Source organism: Stomoxys calcitrans, chromosome 4, assembly GCF_963082655.1.
Source record: "Stomoxys calcitrans chromosome 4, idStoCalc2.1, whole genome shotgun sequence".
NCBI classification, from domain to species: Eukaryota; Metazoa; Arthropoda; class Insecta; order Diptera; family Muscidae; genus Stomoxys; species Stomoxys calcitrans.
In genome coordinates this window covers 36,747,242-36,763,342 of record NC_081555.1, presented here as the reverse complement: position 1 = coordinate 36,763,342, position 16,101 = coordinate 36,747,242, and the positions used below count along the sequence as shown (strand labels likewise).

Genomic DNA, 16,101 nt, shown 5'->3' with positions numbered 1-16,101 from the left:
CGCCTCGATTATACCGTGAAGGTATGAGCTGCTCCCATCCTCTTCATCCTTTAGTTGTTTAAGTTTAGGCATTTTAACCTTAGTTTATACGATTCCTCTTAAAAATCACATAGGTTAGTTAGGTTTAAGTGCCAGTCTGCCATCAGACTCACTTAGACGTTTTTGTCCATTGTCATACCACAGGAACAGAAGAAGGAAGATGCCTTCTAGATCCTACCGTTGAATCAACCAGATCGCTTTAAAAAGCCCAATAACTTGCGAATGTTCACATCCTCTAAATCAGACAAGTTCTCAAAGAAATGAGAACCTAAAGTGGAACTCCTTCTGACTGATAGTGCGGGACACACACACAGAGGGTGTTCTATAGTCTCCTCTTCTTCGATGTCCTCATAGCATCTGCAAACGTCCTTGCTGGCAACCTTGAGTCTGTCAGCATGTTTTCCGATTCCGATCATGACCTGTCATGACGGACACAATGACTGAGACGTTTTTTTGTGAGAATGCTCGACTTGACAACTTATTTTTTCCACCAACTGTATGTCGGCTGTCCTGTGAATCCTGTCTACTTTAAAGCTGCAATAAGTTTTGTGCATATGGGCGGTAAGCTATAGGTGTCAAAGGTGGAGTTATAAAACTGAATTTGGTTTTTGATATGATAGCAAAAGAAGTAATGAAATTAATTTTTTCCTAAAAAAATAAGAATAAATTGTCATGAAGCCCTTTAATCTTAAACATAATTTTTTAATGATTTGTTTTTTTCCAAATTTTTAAATGGGTGGGGGCCACAGGGGTATCTTTTCCATTCTTGTTTCTAATTTTTTGAAAAGTATTTTTCGTAAGTAGGTTTTCCTTTAAAGCATTTTCTTATGTTTACAGCAATTATTATAATAATAATGAAAAGTTACATTTTTTAGTTTTATTTGTCTAATTAGTTTTCTTAGTTTATTTTTTCTTTACTCATGCCATAGCTTTTTTTTCTCACTTCGTAATCCTATTCAAGAGTTCAAGTAAAATCTAATTAAGGTTATGTTTTCTTTTTGTTTTTACTTTTGGGGAACTGGGATTGCATTTTTTGTTAATTTATCTTCAATTCTTTTTTTTCTTTTCCTTTTAACTTAAAAAAATACCTTTTTCTCTCAAATCATTTTTCACAATGACTAAATTCTAGTAAAGTTTTTATTTATATAGACTGCATACATATATATACTGCTATCAAAAAATACTTTCTTGTTGTGATTTTAGTTTTTCTTAAACACATAGACATAAATATTTTATATATATTCAAAAATTTTCCTTCTTAATTACCAATCGATTTTAGAATTTCACATTGTTTTGATTGATGATGATTACAGTGTTGATGCTCAAAACATGACAACTAGGGGAAAAATATTAAAAATTTTAATATAATTAATAAATTTTTACTTTATTGCTTAGAGAAATGCTACTACTAACTCTCTTTAAGGGTTTAGAAGAAGACTTTGTTTTTTTTGAAGGAAAATAGAGTATTTTTTAGAGAAATTAGTTGTTGAAAAGAACTCCTGTCCTCATTAATAACTACCGTCGATAATAGCCTCATCTGAAGTCGATAATATCGTATCCCAATAATACCGTAATTCGTCTATAATCAATGCGTAATTCGTCGATAATAGCATATATCTCCGATAATATGGTCCAGAGTTGATAATAACATAAGATGTTGATAATACGGTATATAATTGGCAATAACTGTAACTGTCGATAATACAGTGTGTGGTGGACAACATTGTCATTTGTCGATAATATTTCCTTTTTAACGGTATTTTCTCTTAGTATTTTAACGACGGACTGAAAGATCTGATTAAGATTAAGAGACGGACAAAATGTGCTCAGAGAGGCATAACAAAATCAATAGCGAAAAGCACATTGATTTAGATTAAAATAATATCGATAAAGTGAATACATTAAGCTAGCTAGGAAGGGTCTAGCAATTTCGATTACTAGCGAATTCACTACGAGACTTTAGGTTCATTATCGCACCACAAGATAATGAACCTAAAGTGCATTCGATACTATTGTGTCCCAATAATAACCTAAAACCCCGTTTACACTGCTTTTTAAATACGGATTTAATTGCTCGATCATCTGTTTTCCCATTATTAAATCAGCTGACGAGGGCCTTACATCGTCGCCAATATATATATTTATCAATAATAGACCATTCGCCGATAATACTGTCGAGGGTTGATAATAACGCAAACAGTCGATAATAACATACACGGTGCATACTAATGTCGATAATGTTACCATTTGTCGATAATATTGGATTTTAACGTTATTTTCTCTTAGTATAGGCAGTAATAAAAAGTTAAGGAGTAACCAAGATTTGGTTAGGTTGGAGTGAAAGGTGGTACCAACCTCGATTGCTAGCGGATTCACTCAGAGACTTTAGGTCCATTATCACACTACAAGAGGGTAGAAGAGAAAAATTAAAAAAAGCATTAAGTTCAGCCGGGCCGAATTTGGGAAAATCAACATCTCGTATATATTAGGGATCCCGAAGTCGACTTTCGACTAATCGATTAGTCGACTCGAAGCCAACTTTCAACGATTAAAAAGTCGAATAGTCGAAAAGAAAATTGCAAAGAAAAAAAAAACTGCACAGATATATAAGTTTTGCTTTGCTTATGTTGCTGCTAAGTAAGAATTGTTTTCAATTTTTCTGAGATGGAATTTAGAATACATACGACTCCGATTTGGTGAAGGCAGTCTCTTTTCATGGGTAATTTCATTTTTGAAAAATGGTCTTTGCCGGATACATAAAATCGGGTAGAATAGACATAATTTTGTGTTTCTTTTGGGGTTTTATGGAGGAAGTTATAGAGAATAAAAATTCGTTACTCATATTGTAAGTTCATAAAACGTGATGTTATACTTGGGTTTTAAGAATTTTGCATTTTAAATTCTTCTTAATAACTTAACTTTATGAAAATACAAAGAAATGATTATATCTTAATGACAAAAGTCTACGAACACTTATGGGAAATTTTTGCAAAAGTCGACTTTGATAAAGATTTTTTTGGGATTTAAAAATAAATCCTGTTATAATGGACTTACTTTCGTATGGCTGAACAGGAAAAGGTCATAAATCCGGATTTATTGTCCAATGTAAACGTACTTTACTTAATTTTAATAGGTCATTATAGAAAATTTATTTCTCTAGCCGAACTTAGAATAGATTTCCAAGCACCTCGATCTTCTGCGCTTCACAGCCAGTTTTGAGATGGCGCTCTCAACTCCATCGGAGTTTTGGTCTTCCCCATTTGCGTATTCTTTTATGGTCGCCTTCAAAAGACTACATTGCTGGAGCTTATGCGTCCATTGTATTTTGATGTGCTTCATTATGCTATCGTCGTCACACAACTAATGGTTCAAACGGCGCCCATATTCTCCATTAACGCAGACGTGTCCATATATTTTACGAAGGATTTTTCTCTCAAACACTTCATGTGCCGCCTCATCTACCTTCCCAAGTACCTATGCTGTCATCAATGGGTGGGGGCCTGAAGCCATGATCGTACAATCGTCCGCATATGACACGATCTTCAGTGCCGCAGATATCACACCACCTTGGGGAACTCCCTGTTTCACTCTACGGTGTTTCGACTTCTTATCCCTAAAATCCTCAAATGACTGGCGATCACACAGATAATTCGCGACCCATCGTTTCAGGCCTGGCTGGAGGGACGTGTTGGCGATGTCCTCAAATAATTTGGCATGGCTGACCGTGTCGAATGCCTTCGATAGGTCCAGTGCCACAAGGACCGTCCTATCACATGGCCTGGGCTGATTGTAGCCACGGCAAATGTGTGCGGTGATGGCATGCTGTTGTTGTGCTGTGCAATCTTCGAAATCCATGTTGATGCTCTGCGAATGGAAATTCTCCTACGAGGCTCGGGAGGAGTAATGCCTCAAGCGTCTTTGCCACTGGTGAGAGAAGGGAGATCGGTCTGTACGACTCCCTGAAACTTGGTTGTTTTCCAGGCTTCAGTAGCGGGATCACTCTGCCCATTTTCCAGACATTGGGAACTATAAGAGTGTTCAATGACAGGTTGAGGACAGTGGTAAGGTCTCAACTCCCGGTGAATCCAGATTCTTCAACATCAAAATAGGGATTCCGTGGGGGCCCAACGCCTTAGAGAATTTGGCGCCACGGATGACATTCGTAACTTCGCCCACGGTAAATTGTGATGGCTGTTCATCGGCTGAGAGACCACGAATACGGCGAATGGCTCTCCTCCTAGCCCTGTCTCTCTCGGGATGCACAATAAATTGACGGTTGAACAACCTGGCGCATCTCTTCGGATCAGTCACGGTTATTTCGCCAAAAGTGACTAAGGTCCTGTCATCCCGTCTACCGGGGTTCGAGAGTGACTACAACTACCGGCTACAATCCCATGGCAGCCGGTTGTACGCACCGGATTGACCCGATGGAATTCTCATCGGCAAGTGTACGTGTCGGTAAGTGTGTTAAAATCGATAGGTGGGTTATTACCGATAATTAAGTAATAACTGATAAGTGAGTAACAGTCGGTAAGAGAGTGTTAATCGGTAAAAGCGTTATAGCCGGTAAGTGAGTTACGGCTGGTAAGTAAATTAAAGCCGATAAGTCAGTTAGCGTTGTTGAGTTCTATGGAATAGGGAGTTTTTAAGCGTTTTGAAGTTTTAAAAAATCTAAGAAAATTAAACACAAAAGGACAGGAATTTTCATGGGAATTTCTAAATTGCCATACTTTGAGCATCTTAACACTGGCAGAAGCAACTTGTAATGGGAGAGGATTGAAAAAAGAACGAATTATTTTGAAAAGCCTAAATGTAAGGAGATATCTTAAGAAAAATTTTTATGTTAGAAAATTAAATATTAAATGTATTCAACATCTTGTAACCAATTCTTAAAACTATCTAAGCCGAACAGCAATTTATTAATTTTTTATGAATTGTTTAAGGAATTTCAAACTGAAAGAACCCAAAGTAAGTGCAAAACTCGAATGCTTAAATCTAAAAATCAATTAAAAAAAATAATTCATAATGAGTCAAGAAATAGTAATATATACAAATGAATTGCTTTTGTGATATCTCAGTTCATATGATTTGGTGTACTTTTTAAGTCCTTCAAAAAATTATCCCAAAAAAAGCAAAATCGACTCTGCCAAAACAGATCTGTCTCTGGTGATCGAAGGGGACTTTTTCATCCATAAATTCTTTTGAGAATTTGTTTTTTCATATCTCCTTGCACTTAGAGCTTACAATGTTATTTATTATTTTCTCCCATCTCATCCCATTGTGCATCTTGTAATCCAATTTCAAAAATCTCTTCCAATCCTTACACTTATTTCTAATAAATTTTGAAAAAAAAACATACATACATTATTCAAAAGTATTTTTCATGTTGCTTTTTGTTGTTGGAGTTTTTAGTTACTATATATGTGTTCGCATATTGATATCGGCTCTCTATGTTCTGCTTCTGTCGCCATTATGTGAGAGTGACAGAGGAGATGTATATTTGCCTTAAGTTTGGTAGGTAGTTCTTTTTAAGAGTAGTTTACATTTTAATTTAGCTGCTGTTGTCGTTTTAATTAACTTTGTTCTTGATGTGGGGCATGATTATGATGATGATGTTGTTGTTGTTGTTGTGAATGATGATGTTGTTGCTGCTGCTGCTGTTGCGGTCCAAATTTATTGGTTATCTTATTGGAGACATTAACAATGGCCATTTCATGTTTTGAATCCATATCACAATCATAAAGACCACTGAGAGAATCTAAACTTAATAGCCTTGAACTGGCACGCGATGACACGGATGTGTCATCAACATCGGGAGCATTGTATAAAGAATTGACATCGGATAAAGCACCTTCGGCATCGGTTAGACCAGCCTCATTTAATAGAGAGATATTTTCCAGACCAGGCTCATCGGTTATGTAGCCGGTAGATTCAGCGCCGCCTAATGTAAATAAATAGACAAAAAAAAACAATGTCAATGAAAAATTTTTTTATACAAAATGATATATAAAAAATTAGAAAAAATATGTTTTGGCTTTATACAGCCTTGTTATGTGCATCCATTCATATATTCGCTTATTTTAGTTGAGCTGAGTGACTAATATTCGGAGGAGTTTATTAAATGAACCAATAATCGAAACGCGTTCACCAGTGGTGTGGTATCTGTTTCGTACCAGTGTCCTGATTTGTCTGAAAAAAAAATCTGGCAATTTATTTTCTTCAAAATTCATTCAATAACCTCCCCTTTGTGCGTAACATTCGATTATTCATTCAGTTCGACTTAAATACGCAGATATATGAATTGATTGTAATAAACCAAAACAAAAGATAGCAATCTGAGCAATTAGAAGAACCGGCTTCTTCGTTGTTCTAATATGAACAAGTAAAAAGGCGTTAAGTTCGGCCGGGCCGAACTTTGGATACCCACCACTTTGGGTATATATGTAAACCACCTTTCGTCAAAATCCTGTGCAAAACTCATACCTTATGTCCCATAGCAGAAATATGTGAAGGGCTTAACCTAACTCTTTGTCCACAATTTCGGCAACATCGGACAATGAATGCGCTTTTTATGGCCCCAAAACCTAAAACCGAGAGATCGGTCTATATGGCAGCTATATGCAAATCTGGACCGATCTGTGCGATAATGCAGAAATATGTCAAGGGGCTTAACTTAACTCACTGTCCCGAATTTCGGCGACATCGGACAATAAATGCGTATTTTATGGGCCTAAGACCCCAAATCGGAGGATCCGTCTAAATGGCAGCTATATCCAAATCTGGACCGACCTGAGCCAAATTGACGGAGGATGTTACAGGGCCTAACACAACTCACTGTCCCAAATTTCAGCAAAATCGGATAGTAAATGTGGCTTTTATGGGCCTATGACCCTAAATCGGAGGATCGGTCAATATGGCAGCTATATTCAAATGTGAACCGATCTGAGCCAAATTGACGAAGGACGTTGAAGGGCCTAACACAACTCACTGTCCCAAATTATAGCAAAATCGGATAATAAATGTGGCTTTTATGGGCCCAAGACCCTTAATCGGAGGATCGGTCTATATGGCAGCTTTATCCAAATCTGGACCGATCTAAACCATATTAATGGAGGATGTCGAAGGGCCTAAGACAACTCACTGTCCCAAATTTCAGCAAAATTGGATAATAAATGCGGCTTTTATGGGCCTAAGACCCTAAATCGGAGGATCGGCCAATATGGCAGCTTTATCCAAATCTGGACCGATCTCGGTCAAATTGAAGAAGGATATCGAAAGGCCTAACACAACTCACTGTCCCAAATTTCAGCAAAATCGGATAATAAATGTGGCTTTTATGGGCCTAAGACCCTAAATCGGCTGATCGGTCTATATGGGGGCTATATCAAGAAATAGTCCGGTATAGCCCATTTTCGAACTTAACCTGCTTACGGACAAAAAAAGAATCTATGCAAAGTTTCAGCTCAATATCTCTTTTTTTAAAGATTGTAGCGTATTTTCAACAGACAGACGGACAGACGGACGGACATGTCTAGATCGTCTTAGAGTTTTACGTTGATCAAGAATATATATACTTTATAGGGTCGGAAATGGATATTTCGATGTGTTGCAGACGGAATGACAAAATGAATATACCCCCATCCTTCGGTGGCGGGTATAAAAATCAGACAATTTCTTTTCTTCATAATTCATTCAATATTCTCCCTTTGTATCTAACATTCTTTTGGTCATTCAGGTCGACTTAGGTTAGGTTAGGATAGGTTGAAAAGAGGGTGCGGATATTAATCTGCCCCATGCCACTATAGACATACACCTAAGCCAGTAATCGGCTTGTTGTGCGCTCTAAAAACTAAAAAGTAACCTCAAAAAAGAAAATTTTAAGTTAGCAATTCCGTGCTACTTACAAAATCCTTAATTGTTTTCCACACCACTCCCCTAAGTTGGTTCATGTCCCCATCTAAGTACCGGTGTCTGCTAGCCGCGAAAGCCGGGCAATGACATAGGAAATGCTCCAACGTTTCATCATCTTCCCCGTATGCCCTACACATGCTATCACTTGCCGCACCAATTTTGCATAAGTGCGCTGGTAGTCCTATGTGTCCCGTTATGACACCAAAAGCTATATTGACCTCATTCTTACTTCCTTTCAGTAACAGCCTCGTCCTCTCATGATCTGGATCACCCCATAGGATTTTCGCCGTCCTACCGACTGTTGCGCTGTTCCACAGTGTTACATGCGCGTTTGTTGCCCACGCCCTTAAATCGGTCTGCGTTGAACCGAAAGGCTTCGGGTTAACCAAGTTTATCGAAGGCAGTTTTCTGGCCTTCACCGCCAAATCGCTTGCCCTTTCATTTCCCCTTACTCCGTTATGGCCCGGCACCCAAACGATGCGGATTGTGCCATCCTCAGAGAAGGCGTTAATCCCCTTCTTACACTGCAAGACTGTTCGCGTCCTTACCCTCCTGGTTGTTATTGCCCTTATGGCCTTTTTACTGTCCGTAAAGTTGTTCACACTCGACGTCCTCGACCACCTCACGCATTCCGTGATCGCCCGGATCTCCGCCTGCAGGACCGTATTATGGTCAGGCATTCTAAAACAGATCTCAGTCCCAGTCCCGGATCTTCGCCTGCAGGACCGTATTATGGTCAGGCAGTTAGATCTCAGTCCCTGGGTTCTAGACTGCCCCAGGCCCACTCTGTCCTCTAGCATTAATCCATCCGTGTAACCAGATGGCAATACTAGGGTTCTGTCATTCCAAGACTGTGCCGATGGCTGCAGAGCCTCGCACTCGACTTCAAGGTTCATCTCAGGTATCCTATCGGAAACCACTTCTCTTCCTTCCAGGTTTCCTATAGTCGCCTCGATTGTATGAGCTGCTCCCATCGCCTTAATTCCCATAGCCGCAGTGGCTGCCTCACCTTTAATCTGTACGTCAATGGGTCGGATATCTGGAATAGTCTCCAGTGCCCTAGTGGGCTCCGCCTATGCCAAGACAACATGTTCTTTGAACCCGTTGTATGGTCCTTGTGTTGCACTTCTTCTCCATAGCAGTCCACCAAACTACCGAGGCGCAATTAAGTATTGGTGTAATTACGCTCCTGTGGAGCCAGTGGGCTATCCTCGGATTCTGGCCCCAGTTCGAGCCTATGCATTGACACTGTCACTGTCTGAATCCGAATCGGAAACGCCACCTTTACTTAAAGGCTGGGGACGAACGAACAGTTCGTTCCTCTGGTTTATCCGTCTCTTCCTCATTAATTAGTCTGATGACTAGTTTTGCGCTTGAAGGATTACTCTCGACTACAGGTGCCAAGGCAGCCACACTTTTAAGAGGGGCGGACAACATGCTGCGGTCTGACGCTACCACCACATCTGTTGGGTCTTTGGAGTTCATTTTGAGCCTACTCCTAGTACCTATTCTGAGATACGGATGTTTTTTTTTGAGGAGCAAAATGAAAACCCATCCGCTCTACTCAACGGCAAAATTTTTATAGAAATTTTTTCATAAAAAATTTTTTAAGAAATTTTTTATAGAAAATTTTTCATAGAAAATTTTTCATAGAATTTTTTTTTTTGTAAAGAAAATTTTTTTAAAGAAATTGTTTTATAGAAAATTTTTCATGGAAAATTTATTATAGTAAAATTGTCATAGAACATTTCTTATGGGAAAATTGTCATAAAAAATTTTTTGTAGAAAATTTTTATGGAAAATTATATAAAAATTTTGCAGATTTTATAGAAAAATTTTTATAAAAAAATTTTATAGGAAAAAATTTTAACAGAAAAATTTTTATTATGTTAAAATCTCTTACCTGTTGCCTCTTCGCGGCAATCATCATCTGACCATTCCGATTGACTCTCCAAATGATTGGAGTCCATCGACTGATGATTATGATGACCGGCACCATATTTGAGCTCATCATTTATCACATTCGTTTCCAGGGAATCCATGCGACGCTCATGACTGCCGCCATTGGACATGCCGCTGCCACCAACACCACCTCCACCACCCACCAAAGCATCCTCGGGACCGCACTCATGGTCCTCATCGTCGTCATCATCATCATCGTCTTCGTCTTCGCCATCGCTGCGATAGTGATTGACCATCTCTGTGGGTGGCAGCAAACGTTTCTTGCGTACATCGCGACCCACCTCATCATCTTCGAATTCCTCATCGGCCAAATTGTCTTCGGTATCGTCGCGTTCATCCTCCTCATGATTGTTGACCAAATGATGATGATTGTTGCGTGCGGGCCGCGAGTGATGATGATGATGGTGGTGGTGGTGATGATGATGGCGGTTATAGCGGCCATTCGCCTTAGTCTCGGCGGCCTCATTCAATTGATCCAGACTCTCATGGCTGTGATCGTATTCTTTGGAGCGAGGCCTTTGGCGATGGCGATGATTGTGTTCTTTGGTTTGTTGTGACTGCTGCTGCTGCTGTTGGCTGGGTGCTGATGATGCTGCCGCTGTCTGCTGCAGCTGTTGAGGAAAGTTGTTGTAATTTGTACCATTGGTTGAGGTCGAGGATTTGTTGGTCATGCTGTTGTGGTGGTGATGATCCATCATGGCCAGATTTAATTGATTGCGGGTCTCGTGAAGTATTTCACATGACTCCGTGTCAGATGTTTGCCTAAACGCAAAAAAGAGTGTGTGAGAGAGAGAGGGGTTAAAAAAAAGGCCTAACAAAAATGTGTGGGTCCACTACTTACATTTGACTGGATTCTGAGGGATTTTTGTTGCGGGTTATCTCCTTGATAGCCTCTAGACCCACTGGATGCTTGGCAATCATAAAGCTTGTGCTCACTGGTATCTTGGAGCCGCCCTGCCTCTGTCCGCTGGTCGGTGAGTTTAGCTCATCCAATATGGTGGCCGCCATGGCCGTGGTGACATTCTTCATGTTGTTGTTGCCGCTGAGGGGAGTACTGCCGCTCAAGTTGCCATTACTGCCCAAACTACCGCTGCCCCCGAAACCGGCGGCCACATTTAAGCCATTCGAACTTAACTTACTATTGCTGCCCGAGAAACTGATGTCTATGTTGTTGCGACTGCTGCTGTTGCTGGTGGTATTGCCCCCACCATCGCCATGGCCCAGCGAACCCGAGGTGACATTGCCCCCCGTAGACGAAGAGGCCGTCGCGGCCGCCGAATTATGGTTGCCTGTGGCGGCCAGGCCTCGAGCTCTCGACGATTCGTTTAAAAGTCTTTGCAATTCCCTCTCAAATGGTGATTTTGTGGTGGCACTCGGATTGCCACCACTGCTGCCTCCCGATGTTGGATTGGATGTGGCATTCGCCTGCTTCTGATTCAAGGCCAGACGATCCTGATATTCGAAACTGTTGCATGAGTCACCCTTATTCTGGGTGGTGGTGGTATACTGGCCCTGACTCTCGGTCGTGGAGCTGACCTCAAAGTCCTTCAGATTGGACATATCAATGATGGGGGAGGTCGGATCGACCTGTATGTCACAGGGGTATAACCATTGCAGGGCCGTACTGCCATTGCGCCCCTGCAGATGGTGGCCATTGGCTGCTGATGCTGTTGCTGTTGTTGTTGTTAGACGATGGGGCGAATCTTCTTCACCTTCGCCTTCTGTGGTCTTCGAATAGCTTTCGTCCGAAGAGCTCATAGAGGGCGAGTGTGGTCGGGAGCTGAGATCGTCGGTGGAAGACATTTCACGACTCTCTTCCAGTTCGTTCGGTAGTTTCGGTAGTGGCTTCATGTAGGAGCGTAGAAGAGGGGTACTCTGTTTTAGACTCGTTGTTAATGTGGCAGGTTTGGGTGGTAGGGCTGGTAGTGGGGGCTGGGGTTGTTGGGAGTACAGAGGATACTGTTGTAGCTGTTTCGTTTGCGTCTGTTGCTGTTGTTGTTGTTGTTGTTGGTATTGTTGGATTTGGTGTTGGATCTGTTGCTGTTGTTGTACAAATACATTACTGGGGCACATATAACGAGGCGGTTCATATTTAGTGGGTGTGTGATGCAATTGCTGATGATGTTGCATGGACATAATCTTTGGTTTGATGTTTAAGTTGGGTTAGCACATGTTGTGTTTTTTTTTTTTTTTTTGGTGGGGGGGGTTGGACATTGTCAAGGCACCACACACGCACATACACAAAGAGTTGATTGGCATATAGAGTTTTTGTTGTTGAGGGTGTTTGTTAAACGTATGGATGATGGTGATGAAGGAGCACCCACCATGTTCATAGCAGTTAGAGGTTACATAGTAGTAGACACACATAAACGTTCATCATATGTATGGAGACAGACACAGAGACAGAGTTATATAGAGAGCGAGCCATGAGGATTAATGGTGGTAGCATTTGCATCAATCATGGTCACCATGCAAATGGATTGGATAGATGGATGTATGGATTATTTTTGGTTTTTGTTTGTTTTTAAATAGAGAGCATAGAAAGAAACATACAAATAAGGAGATTATTTACAAAAATTATAAAGCCAGTCCACCGTTAGTAATGATAGATAACTAAGTATGCAGATATGATAACTAGGTAATAAGTAAATAACACACAAAAGACATATAAGCGAATGACTTTAGTTTCTAATAGGCAAAAAAAAAAAAAAAACAATAAGAAGTTCCAAATTAGACTTCAGTTAAGTAAGAGAAAAAAATTTAATGGAAGGGTCCCTAAATATACATCGAATATTCTAAGCAGAATATTCGATATATATTTAGCCTGCAATAATCGCAGGCAATAATGTTTGTTTTTTTATGATAGAAAAATGTAAAATTTATGTCAAACACATCTATGGACATAACTTAATATATGAATAATATCTTCTGGGCTAGTTTCACAAAGGCACATGTGATGCAATAAACTTTTGGTGGTGATTTAACATCCTGACCAGAATGACATATCAGAAATTCTATGGAAACCGGTAGAGATACTGCACAACAGCCGTCTTTGCCATATCTTTTGAAAAGAGGTTAATATAACATCCGTGAGCCCAAGATACCAAAGCAAGAAAATGGTCGGTGTTGTGGAAGTGGTTGGAAGTACGTTTTTGTCTTCGTCTTGTTTAATAAATAAAAATAATTTTAAGAACCATATCAAATTCAGAAACAAAGTCAGTACGGCGAAGTCGACTAAAGAAGAGAGCAGTGCCTTAGAAATAGTCGATATTTAAGTCAGTTCTATAAACAGAAACACATCTTGACTTACTTTTTGCCTGATGACCAACGTAGCGCTTAAAGTTCGAATCCTGGCGAGAACACCAGAAAAAATTTTTCAGCGGTGGTTATTCCCTCATAATACTGCTGACATTTGTGAGGAACTATGTCATTTGATACAAATAAGAGCGTGCTAAGTTCGGCGGGGCCGAATCTTATATACCATCCACCATGGATCGCATCTGTCGAGTTCTTTGCGCAGTATCTGTTTTTAGCCAAACAAAGAATAATGAATAAGGACGGAAGAGGAGCTATATCAAGTTATTTTGGGTTGCCCAAAAAGTAATTGCGGATTTTTCATATAGTCGGCGTTGACAAATTTTTTCACAGCTTGTGACTCTGTAATTGCATTCTTTCTTCTGTTAGTTATCAGCTGTTACTTTTAGCTTGCTTTAGAAAAAAAGTCTAAAAAAGTATATTTGATTAAAGTTCATTCTAAGTTTTATCAAAAATGTATTTACTTTCTTTTAAAAAATCCGCAATTACTTTTTGGGCAACCCAATAGTATTATGCATATTGCACACGTATTTTGAAGGCCATGGGAGTAGCCGTTGTACAAAATCTGTGCCAAATCGGATGAGGCTTGCGCTCTAGAGAGCTCAAGAACTCAAGATCCCAGATCAATTTATATGGCAGCTATATCAGGGTATAGACCGATTTGAACCATACTGCGCACAGTTGTTGGAAGTGATATCAAAACACTATGTGCAAAACTTCAGGCAAATCGGATGAGAATTGCGCACTAGAGAGCTCAAGAACTCAAGATCCCAGATTGGTTTATATGGCAGCTATATCGGGGTATGGACCGATTTGGACCATACTTCGCATAAATGTTGGAAGTGATACCAAAACACCACGTGCAAAATTACAGCCAAATCGGATAGGAATTGCGCCTTCTAAAAGCTTAAGAAGTCAAGACCCAAGATCGGTTTATATAGCTACATCAGGTTATGGACCGATTTGAACCAGTTGTTGTTGGACGCGATATCAAAACACTATGTTCAAAATTTTAGTCAAATTGGATGAGAATTGCGCTCTAGAGAACTCAAGATCCCAGATCGGTTTATATGGAAGCTATATCAGGGTATAAACCGATTTGGACCATACTTCGCACAGTTATTGGAAACGATATCAAAACACTATGTGCAAAATTTCATTCAAATTGGATGAGTATTGCGCCCTCTAGAGGCTCAAGAAGTCAAGACCCAAGATCGGCTTATATAGCAGCTATATCAGATTATGGACCGATTTGAACCAGTTGTTGTTGGAAATGATATCAAAACACTATGTGCAAAATTTCAGTCAAATTGGATGAGAATTGCGCCTTCTAGAGGCTCAAGAAGTCAAGACCCATGATCGGTTTATATAGCAGCAATATCAGGTTATGGACCGATTTGAACCAGTTGTTGTTGGACGCGATATCAAAACACTATGTGCAAAATTTCAGTCAAATTGGATGAGAATTGCGCCCTCTAGAGGCTCAAGAAGTCAAGACCCAAGATCGGTTTATATAGCAGCTATATCAGGTTATGGACCGATTTGAACCAGTTGTTGTTGGACGCGATATCAAAACACTATGTGCAAAATTTCAGTCAAATTGGATGAGAATTGCGCCCTCTAGAGGCTCAAGAAGTCAAGACCCGAGATCGGTTTATATGGCAGCTATATCAAAACATGGACCGATTTTGCCCATTTACAATCCCAACCGGCCTACACCAATAAGAAGTATTTGTGCAAAATTTCAAGCAGCTAGCTCTACTCCTTCAAAAGTTAGCGTGCTTTCGACGGACAGACGGATGGACAGACGGACGGACTTAAAATGTCACTAGGATCAAGAATATATATACTTTCTGGGGTCTTAGACGCATATTTCAAGACGTTACAAACAGAATGACGAAATTAGTACACCCCCATCCTATGGTGGAGGGTACAAAAATGATATGGGAGCCATGTAAAAACTCCTCTCCAAAGAGCACTCGACTATGAAAAGGAGGGCCCTTATCATTGACCTCAAAACTTGAATCGGACAGCACTCATTTATATGCACAAAGTTTGCCCCTGTTCCTTAATGAAATGGCAATGGTCTAAAACTAGGCAATATTTTGTTGAAATCACAAAATGATTTGAGGTAAAAAGAAAAATAAGCGCAAAATATTTTTCCAAAATCTAAAAATTATCAATGCTGTGGCTCCTTATCATCTTTTTTAAAGTGCCCTAAAGTTTTAAAACGTCCAGCAAGCTTTAAAACGATCTTGTTTTGAATTATGCTAAAGCATTAAAATCCTTATAAGGAAATATTAAAAATGACGTTATATAAAACAAAAAGATGCCAAGCTTGTCCACATGCAGAAATCAGAATTAATATGGCTTTTATTATACAAATATGTCCCAAACTAATATGGAGCTTGGTGCAAATGGATTAAAGGCCCGTAGATAAATAAAAAACCAGCTACAGCGTATTAAGTTCGGCCGGGCCGAATCTTATATTCCCTCCACCATGGATCGCATTTGTCGAGCTCTTGCCATGGTATCTCTTTTTAGGCAATCAAAGGATATAAGAAAAGAATAGCTTTGTTATTGGAACAATATTAAGTTATGGTTCATTTCGGACCATAATTGAACTGAATATTGGAGACCATAGTAGAAGTCATTGTAAGAATTGCGCACTTTAGGGGCTGAAGAAGTAAAATAGGTAGATGGGTTTATAGGGGAGCTGCATTAGGCTATAAACCGATTCATGCCATATTCGACATGTATGTTAAAGGTCATAAGAGAAGCCGTTGTACAAAGTCTCAGCTAAATCGGATAATAATTGCGCCCTCTAGTGGTTCAAGAAGTCAAGACCCCAGATCGGTTTATATGGCAGCTATA

General features: G+C 39.7%; 1 protein-coding gene across 4 annotated transcripts in view; it reads right to left on the bottom strand.

The window, feature by feature from the left end:
• Nucleotides 1-764: 764 nt before the first annotated feature.
• Nucleotides 765-16,101, bottom strand: part of LOC106085694 (Ca(2+)/calmodulin-responsive adenylate cyclase) — a 374,401-nt gene continuing 359,064 nt past the window's right edge. For 3 of the 4 annotated variants that reach the window (XM_059368290.1, XM_059368291.1, XM_059368292.1), the window contains 3 exons: nucleotides 10,754-12,051; nucleotides 9,854-10,674; nucleotides 4,545-5,980 (listed from right to left, as the gene is read on the bottom strand). In XM_059368290.1, coding sequence (XP_059224273.1) covers nucleotides 5,613-5,980; nucleotides 9,854-10,674; nucleotides 10,754-12,051 — 2,487 coding nt within the window. In that variant the 3' untranslated portion in view covers nucleotides 4,545-5,612. Of the gene's footprint in view, nucleotides 1,376-4,544; nucleotides 5,981-9,853; nucleotides 10,675-10,753; nucleotides 12,052-16,101 lie in introns of those variants that run through there. The other variant, XR_009398222.1, reaches the window with a different exon arrangement.